Source organism: Camellia sinensis, chromosome 9 (genome assembly GCF_055761805.1).
Source record: "Camellia sinensis isolate YWXY chromosome 9, ASM5576180v1, whole genome shotgun sequence".
Lineage (NCBI taxonomy): Eukaryota > Viridiplantae > Streptophyta > Magnoliopsida > Ericales > Theaceae > Camellia > Camellia sinensis.
The window spans coordinates 44,173,443-44,185,688 of NC_138969.1; the positions used below are offsets into that span (position 1 = coordinate 44,173,443).

The 12,246-nt window shown below is 29.9% G+C and overlaps 1 protein-coding gene across 2 annotated transcripts; it reads left to right on the top strand.

Annotated features, from left to right (window-relative positions):
• Positions 1 to 10,197: 10,197 nt before the first annotated feature.
• LOC114279082 (dof zinc finger protein DOF1.4) lies at positions 10,198 to 12,246 on the top strand. 2 transcript variants are annotated; one of them, XM_028221261.2, is made up of 3 exons: positions 10,198 to 10,353; positions 10,517 to 11,472; positions 11,614 to 12,246. In XM_028221261.2, the coding sequence occupies exons 1-3, from the start codon at positions 10,216 to 10,218 to the stop codon at positions 11,756 to 11,758; spliced, it is 1,239 nt and encodes a 412-aa protein (XP_028077062.2). In that variant the 5' UTR covers positions 10,198 to 10,215; the 3' UTR covers positions 11,759 to 12,246. The 2 variants fall into 2 exon arrangements, with proteins under 2 accessions (XP_028077062.2, XP_082742865.1); XM_082886739.1 differs by lacking the exon at positions 11,614 to 12,246 and having other exon boundaries at positions 10,517 to 11,604.

Genomic DNA, 12,246 nt, shown 5'->3' on the forward strand with positions numbered 1-12,246 from the left:
AATTCTGACAGGGAGATATTTGTAATTTTTCAAATCATAGGAGACAATTCGTATTTTAAGCAAATTTCAGAGGATATATTTGTAATTTACCTTCTTCTAACATTAATATTGCGAACTTAGGAGTGATTAAGAAAGTTGGTTAAAAGTTGATTTTTTTAGTGTTTTTTGACTTTTTTATTTTTTATGTGTAAAAAATATGAGAGGTGATGTGACTTAAAATGAGTTAAAAGATAAAAGCTAATTTTTAGCTAGATTCCTAAATTTCCTCTTAATTACTCATAAATTATTTAAAATTATTATTTTATGATTTAAATTTATTTTATATATAAATTTCATATTATATAAATTTAATTTTCACTACATAATCATCTACCTAAAAAAAAACTCTGAGTAGTTTTGTTAGGCTTCTCAAACTTTTTTATTTTTTATATTTTTTTATCGTCTTTGTGCATTGTTTCACATCATTTATTTTGCAATGTTTGTTTTCTTATTTTTAAAAAATTAATATAAAAAGAGTGAATTTTACTATTTTAACTAATAAAAAACAACTTGAGCGGGCATAATATACACTACAAGAAAATACAGAAATTGTGACTAAAAAAATTATTTTCGTCGCTGAAAGTGCCATTTTCGGCGACTAAAATGGAATTAGTAGCCAAAAGTGAAGACTTTTGGCGACTAAAACAATTTAGTAGCCAAATGTATAGTTATTGGCGACAAAAAATCAATTTAGTCGTCGATTATATGGGTTTTACAGACTAAAGGTTTTTTTAATAGCCAAAAGTGACGGTTTTTGGCGACTAAAATAATTTAGTAGCCAAAAGTACAAGTTTTGGCAATCAAAAAACAATTTGGTCGCCGATTATATGTGTTTTGGGGACTAAAAACAGTTTAGTCGTTGAAAGTGAAGCTTTTTGGCTACTAAAAAAAATTTTGTAGCTAAAAACAGGTAATTGACGACTAAAATTCAATTTAGTAGCCAAAAGGGGATGTTTTTGGCGACGAAAAACAGGTTTAGTCGCCAAAACTGTTTATTTTTAGGCTGAACTTATTTTTTTAGCGACTAAAAAATAATTAGTAGCCCAAAATTACAGAATTGGCGACTAAATAATGGATTTAGTCGCCAAAAGTGGCCTCAATTTTTTTTAGTAAATAATTATTTTTTACATAAATTATATTGAATAAAAATAATTATATTTATATATATAGTTTTATATTAATACAGGTCAATATACTATATAAATAATATATATTGTATATATATTCATGTGGTGTTGTAGTGGCTTGCTAAAGATTTAGAATGTGGGTTAGGTTGGTGGTTCGAATCTTAGAAAAAGCAAAAAAGTTGGTTTTTTTTTTTTTTCTCACGGAAGCACCTTTGGCGACTAAAATTATTAGTCGCCAAAAGTCTTTATTTTGGCGACTAAACAGTTTAGTCAGCGATTCAGTGAGTATTGGCAACTAAAGGATTAGTCGCTAAAGACCTGTTTTTTGCCGACTAAAAAAGTTTTAGTCACCAATACCTCCGGCGACCATGTATTCGCGACAAAAGCGGCGACTAAAAATTTTAGTCGGGAAACTAAAAAGTCGACTTTTGGCGACTAAAAATGAACTTTTGGTGACTAAAAATTTAATTGTCAAAGGTAATTTTTCTTGTAGTGATAATTTTTCTCTATTAAGATATATGCACACTCAATGCATGCATTCTTAGGAGGATTAGCTATGTAGTCCAAGTCATATAAACAGATCTCTAGATTTATTCATTGATATATTAATTGATTGTGTATTGGTGATATTGATATGTATTTTCATTCTATTATTTGAACTTGCCTAAAGTTTATTGTGAGGGAAGGTTTACAGATTTTCGTTGTGTATCATTTGTTACTAGATCGTGTCATCCTATGTTCTTAGATTGCTTAAGTTCTTCCCGTCTGACTCCTCAATAAATAAAAACCTGTTATGATCATAGCAATAAAAATTAGAATAAATTTTAAATACATCTATTGAAATTTGTTTAAAATACGAATTGTATGTGATTCTGAAAATTACACCTCGCCTCTTAAAGTTTCTAATTTCGTAACAAATGACCAATTTTATTAATAAACTATCAAGTTAATTAACAGCTTTTAATGATGTCATAAATTTATTTTACTCAAGAATTTAAGTAATTTTATTATTATCTAGGAGAACTGTTATAATTCATTTTTTTCCAGTTAATTAAGGTAAATAAAAAATTTCGAACAAGAGAGTATTAGTAATTTTTCAAACTATAAATTATAGAGAATAATCCATATTTTAAGCAAATTTTAGAGACAACCTTTGTAATTTATTCTGAAAATTATTATGCATTGATCACTCCCTCAACCTTTCTTTATTGAGCAAAAAAATATAAAAAAATAAAAAAATAATATTATTAATGCAATTGAATGCTACACCCATTACAACTCAAATTAAACAAATCTCGTCCTAATTAGGTGTTCACAAGAAAAGAAATACTAATCAACATACAAAACAAACCAACTAGAGTTGGCAAGGGACTAACCTAAAAAAATCCCAAATAACAAACAACAAAGTAGAGACTCAAACCAACATACAAAACAAACAAAAAACAACTCTAAAGATGAACTCTTCCATCATCTCTATACCTTGTTTGGTCACCCATCAATAGCAACAACCAATACAGAAGCAGCATCTCCCCCAATGGATTCTTGAAACAAGTCTAATTAATTATGCAGTTCTTGAGTAGCTTCATTCATTATGCCATCCTACTTCACTAGTAATCAATGAGTTGAGATTTGAGGCACCAAAAAGCTCTAACTCTAAATTATTCATAATTTATATGAAGATAATTTTTAATTTTTAATTTTTTTGGAAAATGATGGACAAATTACACTAGTAGTCTCTATAATTTACCCCTTATATCATTGTAATCCCTATACTTTTAATTGACTCAATTTTGACTCTTAATTTTAGATTTTGTGTCAATTTTGTCCAATTAATAATATTGTTAATGTTTTTTTTTATATATAAAAAATAATTACTAAATTGGTTGAGATTAACTTACTAAGTAGACCAAGTTTGTAATTTTGTTTCTAAAAATATGACACATATCACTTATGTACATATTTTTTAGGAGTTGTTTAGAATGTCTTAAATAAGTGTACTTTTTATCTTTTTGGACTAAAAAGTTGAGGAAGAAAATATGGATGTTTGGATTAACTTTTTGACTTTTTATGAAAAAATGTGTATTAAAAAATTATATAAGTAAGTGTGTAGGAGAAGATAGGATAGGAGGCCGTACGGACTAACAGTGGATTGGCAGTGGAGTCGGTTGGGTGAGTAGATGAGAAAATATTGTCCCCTTCTCGGGCTTTGATTGGATGGTATTGTTTGGCCCGTGGGGGCCCACCATGAGTCCCTTTTTTCTAATCAGAACCATTCAATGTGTAGAACTCGTCGAGTACTATATGCTTGTAAAAAATCACGTTAATTGGATATCGATAATTATATGATCGTGTTAGTTTTTTTGTTAACTGTTAACTATAACACCATCCATTTTTATACAAAACTGATTTGATCATGTAGTTAGCGATATCCGATAGACGTGATTTTTTTGCAGACATATAGTACTAGATGAGTTCTACATATTGAATGGTTCAGATTATCAAAACGGGACCCATAGTGGGCCCCCACGGGCCCAACTTTACCATCCAATTTTGTGATTGGCCAGTTGTAATTTTTTTTTTCTCTGTCACTGACTAGTTGATCACATCAGTACCAATCTTGGGCCAAAAAGTTAATTTATTTTAATATTTGTATATTAATTTTTTAATATTTTTTTTAGTGAATAGTGATAACTTTTTAACTTTTTTAATAACTTTTTGACTTTTTGAATTTTTCAAAGGTTGCCAAACCAACCCTTATTAAAAAATGTTAACATTTGTAATCAATTAGACTAAATTGAGACAAACTTATAAATTCGGGTAAAAATCGAGCCAATTAAAATTATAAGGACCAAAATGATACAAATGCCAAAATAGAGGGGCTACTAGCGTAATTTGTCCAAAAATGATATATTTTGTTATGACATTTCATTTCAAACCAAAATATCAATTATCATAACTTAAAAAAAATACTATTATCATATTATTTTGGATGAAATTTTTATATGAAAATCAGGTTAAATTTTGTTTTCTTTTAAATTTTAGGCTTAACTTGGGATATTTTGAGTTAAAAATCAGGTTAAAAAGTAGTTTTTGGATTAAAGAAATCAAAAGTAAATAAGCCCTTTTATTCGTTTCTTAGGGGCAATTTGTGAAGCAAATAAAAAGTTAGCTTTTAATTTATTTTGGGTCACATTACTTCTTATAATTTTTTACATACAAAAAGACAAAAGTAAAAAAAACACTAAAAAAATCAATTTTTAACCCAATCCTCAAATCAGCCCTTAGTCAACAAAATTTTTTTTTATTAATGAAACAATCGCACAGTACAAACCAAAAGGAGTAAATCAGTAACTCAAGCTATGGAAAAAGTGTATGATGGGTTAGAAACTGTATCCGAACTAGGTTGGCATTTGAGAACAAGCAAAATTGTACGCAAGCCCAAACAAAACACTACAAAATAATTAAGATTGTTTGGATGGTTTCTCCATGAAAAAGTAATATTTTTAGCAAATTTATGAAATGATGATTTTACTCTCAATACTTTTAAAAATTCTACTGTATCCTTATAAGGGTTTCACAATATTATAGGAATAACCAAAAAGCAAGTTTCAAAAGATCCAAAAAATTTCTTTAAAAAAAAAAATAAAAAAAAATCAAATACATCAATTTTTATTTATTAATTTATTTTTATTATTATTTTATTTTACAGAAAGAGCGATACCAAAACCTCACCTTACGGTGTGGTACCAGAATGGCACCTACATTAAGCAAATGTGCCTTGCTAACAACCCTGTATATTTTAATTAAAGAAATGTGATTAGATTATTGTGAAGAACTGTGTTATTAAATATTATAATAATTATCATAAGATCAAAAATTAAATAAGAAGAGAGGTGCAAGATTGGATAACAATGATGGGATGTTTGGGGGATGAGAAAATCCCTTGGGAGACTACAAAATCCCTTTGTTCCCCTAATATTATTTGCTTTACTTTTTTATTTTATTTTTAAATTTTTTCTTAAAAAAATTTAACTGACATTTGTTCCACTAGCCATACCATATGAATCTTGTTCAAAGTTCAACCCCCTCGTTAAATTGTGTTTAATTATGATTTTTTTTAAAATTATAATCTTAAAAATATTAGTTATGACATTTGCAATAATCAATTTCACAAATGTCATAAATTGTTTATGATACATATTTTTTGAGGTTATGTACCATAGCATGACCTTTATACAATAGTACAGATATAGATAGATATATGGATCATGCTAATAATAATTGAAAAATACTAAACATTAATATTGGTATATTGTAAAAAAAAAATTTAATAGAAATATATAAAAGTATCTGAGAATATATATATAACGTATGTATTTGTTGCCTTATTTTTTCTATGAAGAAAAATATCATAAATGCGAGCGTGTCAGCAAGGATTGAAAAATCTTTACAAATTAAATTCAAGCCAATTATCAAGCGATTGTGTTGACAGTTCTTTTGCCTCAACAAAGAGGACTTCAAAATTGTCAAAGTGTAGAGAAAAGAAAAATTAAAAGAAGAATGAGGGAGACGGAGAAAGTTGATTGAGGGAACAATCAAAGTAATAATTACTTATCTTTACTCCTATGTTTCGAAAAGGAAGTGCATTAAATGCTTTGAAAAGGAAATGTTGAAAACAAATGTTTTGAAATATAAATCTATGTTAAACTACCCCCTAAGATAAGAAAAATGACAAGACATATTGAAATCAATTGTCTTTAATCTGAATTCTGGATTCTTTACAATATAGCCATGAATGACTATTTATAGACAAATATTTATAGAAAAAACTTCTAGCAATAACTACCTAATAACCACTTAAAACTACCCACTCTTCCATCTTCATTCCCACAATGCCACATATCCCTCTATGTCTTCATAACTTCCTTTAACCTCCCATTCATTGTCTATGTTCTCCATTTTATTCTCTATCATCTTTTCATATTTCATAACTTCTCATAACCTCCAATTGAGTAGGAAGATGTCACATGTCGTACAATTATATAAAAAATAAATAATAATAAAATTACAGATTTATGGTGCTAACAGTATTAAAATGCTAATTTTTTAGTCTTAACAAACACTCATTGGACTAGCAAAAAAAAAAAAAAAAAACACTCATTCGACAATAGTTAGGAATCATAACAATTTTATGATTGTTTTCAAAGTAAAAATAATTCTAAAGTATTTAGAATTTTAACGTATTCGTTAGATATTTTCGAAAATGACCACTCATTATTAGATAATTAAAAATTTGTTATATACATATATATTTAGAAATAAGATTAGACCATTGAAGGTTCACCCAAATCCACCCAGTTTTTTTTGCCGCCTTTGTTCTTTTTTGACAAATGTGGGATAGCTACGCATGTTGTGTAGCCAACTTCTTATAAATAAACAAAACTTGTCTTTTGATAAAATAAAATAATACTAGGACGCTAAAAGATTATTGGGATAATTATATAAAAAAAATTTCAGTATTTGAGTCTTATAACAAAATAAAATTTGAGTTTTTAATTTTATCAATTTAAACCTTAATTTTTTAATTTGTTTTCAATTTAAATCATTCACCTATTTTTGTCAAGTAAAACTGACAGAAAAAGAGTATTTTAGTCATTAACCTCAATGTAGTTATACATAAAGTGTCCAAATAACTCTTTTTAATTGAGTTTAATAACTAAAATATAAAATTTTTTGTCAATTTTACTTAATGAAAATATACAAATGATTTAGATTGAAAATAGATAAAAAAATTTAGAATTTAAATTGACAAAATTAAAAATTTAGGGTTTAATTTGTTATAAATGTCAAATTCTATTTTATTTTATTTTTGTAATTTCCCCAAGATTATATTTCAAAAATTACCTCAAAAATAAAATATATAGGGGATTAAATTTATACTATGTATGCCTCAAAATAAACCAAATTTAAATATATTATACACTCTGTTTAAAGTGCTTATTTTTTAGGTATAGAAAGGATTTTTTCCTCCAAACCAAGGGAGGTGGAAGCTGAAAAAGAAGAAGAAGTTTGCACACAACAAAGAGCTTTGGGAATAAAGCATGGCCTCACCATGTTTCAGTCTGAGAGATGTGCACTACCACATGCTCTCTCTTGTCCCTCTCTCTTGGAATTTTCACTACGTATATACAATAATATAATTGTATATAGAGAGAACAAGTGGATAATTTTCTGCAAAAGTAGCATCACATCTTTCTTATATTGCTTCTCTATCACCAAGGTGCTGTGTCATGCACCACCCAAAATTTTATTCACACACACACCAACTATACCAAATGTATTATAAAATGCGTTGAGTTTCTATTTTAGCATGACAAATCTGGTAAATATCATACATTAGATCTTATTCAGATCGAACACAGTCTTTATTTCTTTAATTTTATAATCCCTAACTAATAGAATGGAGAAAATGAACACTAGTGGATGATTTGCATTAACCATGTATCAATAATCATGTTATTGTAGCACTGGATGATAACCCATCAAAGGAGCATTGGATCATGATCAGATAGATAAATAATATTAGGATTAGTCCATATGATAGTTGTGGTTCTATACAATTTGAGTTGATTTATATATGTATTTGAGTTACCATAGTAGAATTTAGAATATAGTAAGAAATTAAATATGTATAGGATTCAGTTAACTAATCATATAGAATTAAGTTTCTTATGAGTAAACTATTATAAATAGCGAAGCAAGATATATAGGTTTTTGGTGAGATTGAGATGAGGAAAAAATAGAAGCGTAATTAAGGAGTGAGAAAAAAAATACCATTATCTTTGAGTATAGGGTTCGATCTCATATGTATTGCCTATTTATTTATAGTCGAATTGCTTTCCTGCATATATAGATAATTTGTGCAGCCTGGTTGGTTCTCTGCCTGCAGCATTGGTTTGGTTTTTGGTCTGTCTCTCTCGTTGGTTTCTCACCAACTTTGGGGTGCTATGCACTCCTCTTTTCTTTATTGGTGTAATTCTTTCGTACCTTGTACTAGTCTTTACATCAATGAAGTATCTTTTTTTGCTGATCAAAAAAAAATTGGTGCCGAACTACATAACTTTGTGTGTGATTTTTTTTAAAAAAAATTGTGCATAATGTGCTTCCGTTTATATTGATGAGATATGAAACAAATTCTAACAAATATGAAGTGGAATTTGTTGTAGAGAAGCAATTATTATGAAGGCTCATAATGCCACGTACTAAAATGTTGGAGTCACCGTATCACTGAACTTTAAAAAGATAAAAAAATTACACACGGAAATTTTTGTGACACAAATATATATTTTTTTTATCCAAAAAAAAAAAGTATTTGTAATCACTCTACATTCTATTAAATGGACATGATACACCCTTTTTTTTCATTGCGTTTGTAACATAGATGTTAATATTATTAGTGGGTATATAATACTGGGGAAATTATTTGTCAATATTTTTTTTTGATTGGTGAAAATTAATTGTTTAAATTAATACTCATAAAAATTATTTAAAAATAATTAATTATTCATGAAAAAATTTATAAAATTAATGATTAAAATTTATAAATTTTATCATTAATTTAAAATTAATTTTACAAACTAACACTGAGCAGTTATTTTCCGTACAATATTACTATAATTATGATTATATAACTTTAGAGAAAGTGAGAAGTGGGATATGCCGGATTAATCAGTGGGTGATTGGTTCAGTGGGTGACGATTGGGTCTTGATGTTTGCTCCCTCTGAGGTTTTAAGTTTCAATCTCCTAGTTAACAGATACATATCTTGGGGTCACAGATAGCAGGGCGTTAGTCCTATTTCGGAAGAAGACTTATTTGGGCCGTAAAGATTAGTCTAATGGGCATAAATTGACCAAGAATATCCTAATTAAAAAAATATATATATGCCGGATTTACAGCCTCGGGTATTGGGTTCTGGGGATTCCACCTCGCTCTCTCTCTCTCTTCAATCTATTTTTCTATCTCTTCTGGTCTAATCTAATTTAACACAGGAAAAAGGAATATGTATGTATGTATAAGTTAACGTAGTGATGTTGTAAGGGTCTGCAATGTCATGTAAATGTTCTCTTTCTTTCTTGGACCCCTCCAGATTCATCTGTGACATACTTTACCTCTCTGTCATGTTCTTGGATACTAAAAAGAATGTGCATGTCTTTGATTTTTGTTTCCATCCTTTTCTTTTTTTCTTTTCGAATAAAAAATTAATCTTGTTTCATGTTAACCATACCCACCCTGCCAAATTAAAAATAAAATAATAGGAAAATAATTTATGAATTTTAAAATTGTGATCCACTTTGATGCATGTGCCTTTTGATTTAAAATAACCGAATATAATTTAGTGAGTAGTGATGGTTGAATATAATTATCAATGGTCAAAAACGACATTTAAAGATAGTGTTTGGAGGTGATTTCAAGAGGTGGTGGCCACTTCTAGTTGATGGTTGCCAAAAGTGTCTGCTGGCCGCGTGCGGTGGTGGCTAAAAATAGTTTTTAGCAAAAGTTGGTGGCTTAAGGTGATTTTTGCTCGTGGAATGTGGTTGGCAGTGGCCGGAGAAAGTGTTGGATGAGGTGACCGGTGCTGTATAGATTTTTTTTGTATAATATATTTTTATTTATATATTATTATTCCAATCAATAACAAAATTATCTTGCAAAGATTACTGGCCATGTTTGGTTTCATTTTTTGAATTTTTTTTGAAAAAATAGAAATTAATTTGACAAAAATAAATATTAAAAAATAAAATTTTAAAATTCAAACTAAGTACATATGACCACTATTTTTTAAAGATTTTTTAACAAAAATTTTCACTGAAATAAGATGATAGTGATATTTTATAATTAAATATTATTTGTAGGACACTGTTTTAAAATAGTAAATCTCCAAATAAATTATTTTGTATATAAATTATATATTATTATTATTATTATTTTTAAAGTTTTTACATCACCACTGTCTCTTGCCAATTCCCTCTACTTCAAGCCCATCAAGAATGACCCACCCACGTCTCCACCTGTTCTTTGTCTGTTTACTCTTTGTTTCCAACGATTCCTTTCAGAGACAAGAAAATATGTTGGGTAACTGTGAGAAGATGCTACTCATCTCTTCAACTACCAACGAATGGCCACAGGTTCATTCCTCTCTCTCTCTCTCTCTCTCTCTCTCAATTATTAGGCACAAAACATGACCCCATTTTGTTTTCTAGCTTTTGGAATTAGAATCTCTATCTTGTGTTGTTATTTTTACCCTAAAACACACCCATAACCTCTCTTTCTTCTCTCTCTTTGCTGCAGAATCAGATAGATGAGAACATTTTGATTTCCTCAACAAGTAGGGTTATGGAGAAACCAATCCAAGACCAAAGCCAAATCCAAATTCATCAAGCCCTCAGGTGTCCTCGCTGTGATTCATCAAACACCAAGTTCTGTTACTACAACAATTACAGTTTGTCTCAGCCAAGACACTTCTGCAAAGCTTGTAAGCGTTACTGGACCAGAGGTGGAACCCTACGAAACGTTCCGGTCGGTGGCGGGTGTCGAAAGAACAAAAGGGTCAAGAGAGCACCCTCCTCAGCTTCAGCCATTGATGCACCTTCTTCTTCATCATCAAACCGTAATGTTCCATCTGCAAACCCTAATGTTCAAACTCAGATCGACATATCTTCATCCTCAAACCCTATTAATCCGTTGTTTTATGGATTACCCACTAACCCTTCTGAGCTCACTCTTCCATACCCTAGGTTCAATTCAAGTTCTAGGGTTTCAAATGTTGATACTGTTTCTGGGTTTGATCTTCAGCCTCAGTTGAATGCTCTTGGATTAGGGTTTTCATCTGGACTTATGGTCAGTGCTGTTCAAAACAACGATTACCGAAACGGGTTTGATCCAAATAAGCAAATCCAACAAGTTGGTAATGCTAATTCAAATTCACTTCTCCAAAGCTATTCCATGTTTGGATCTTCGGCTTCTTCGACTATGGCTTCTTTGTTAGCTTCTTCAAGACTTCAACAGAAATTTGTCTCCAATGGCTTGAAGGATCTTCGGGAAGCTAACGGTTTTCAAGGATTAGTACCTTATGAAGATTTGCCAATGCCGGTTAGCGATGAAGCTGGTATAATTATGAAGGAAATGAAAATGGAGGAAAGCCAAAACAGGTTGGATTGGAATGTTAATGTCCAGAATCAGATCGAACAGATCAACCCGTCCGATCCATCTCTTTATTGGAATTGGATTGATCCTGCAAATATTGGGTCCTCAGTCCCTTCTCTGATCTAGCAAATCAAACTTTATGGTTTCTTTTACTTGATCTCCCTTTTATTTTATTTTATTTCAATTTTTTTTTTTTTTTTTTTTTTTTTTTTTTTTTTGGGTTTCATTACTTCTCTTTGTAGTGAATTTTATGGCCACAGTGGGGATGGAATTACCGAAAAAACAAGAATTTTTTTCTCGTGGAATGGCAGCATTGGTGAGAGAGGAGTTTGGATCGGAGCGATCATGTCAGCTGCAAAGAATTCAGCTCAGCCTATAATTTTTTAGTATCAAAGGTTGAGAAAGCCCATTTGCTCTGAGAGGAACCTCGGATCCTCCTCGTCTCATCAGTCATCAACCCAGGTTTGGCTTCATCATCATCATCATCATCATCATCATCAACTGCACAGTGTTGAAGAATGAACTTTGGGGGTTTAGTGAGTTTGGTCTCCTCTTTGTATGTGTATATACTGCATGACATTTCTAGTGCGTATTTGCTTTTAGGTTGGTAAACTTGGGGTTGAGTGGGGCTATTAATTATTTGCAATTTTCTCTTTTTTCCCTTGTCAAGATTTTTGTTTTTTTGGTCTAAGGTGGGAAAAGGTATAGTGGTAATGTGGTATAGAAGAGAGGGGGATTTAGACATTTCTCATTTGAATGTGAGTTATTCTTGTTGATTTGGTTGGTCATGCTAAACTTTGTAATTTCTAATGCTATTGATAAGCAACTAAGGTTTTGGGAAATATTTATTTATTTTCAAAATCTTTTTATTTAAA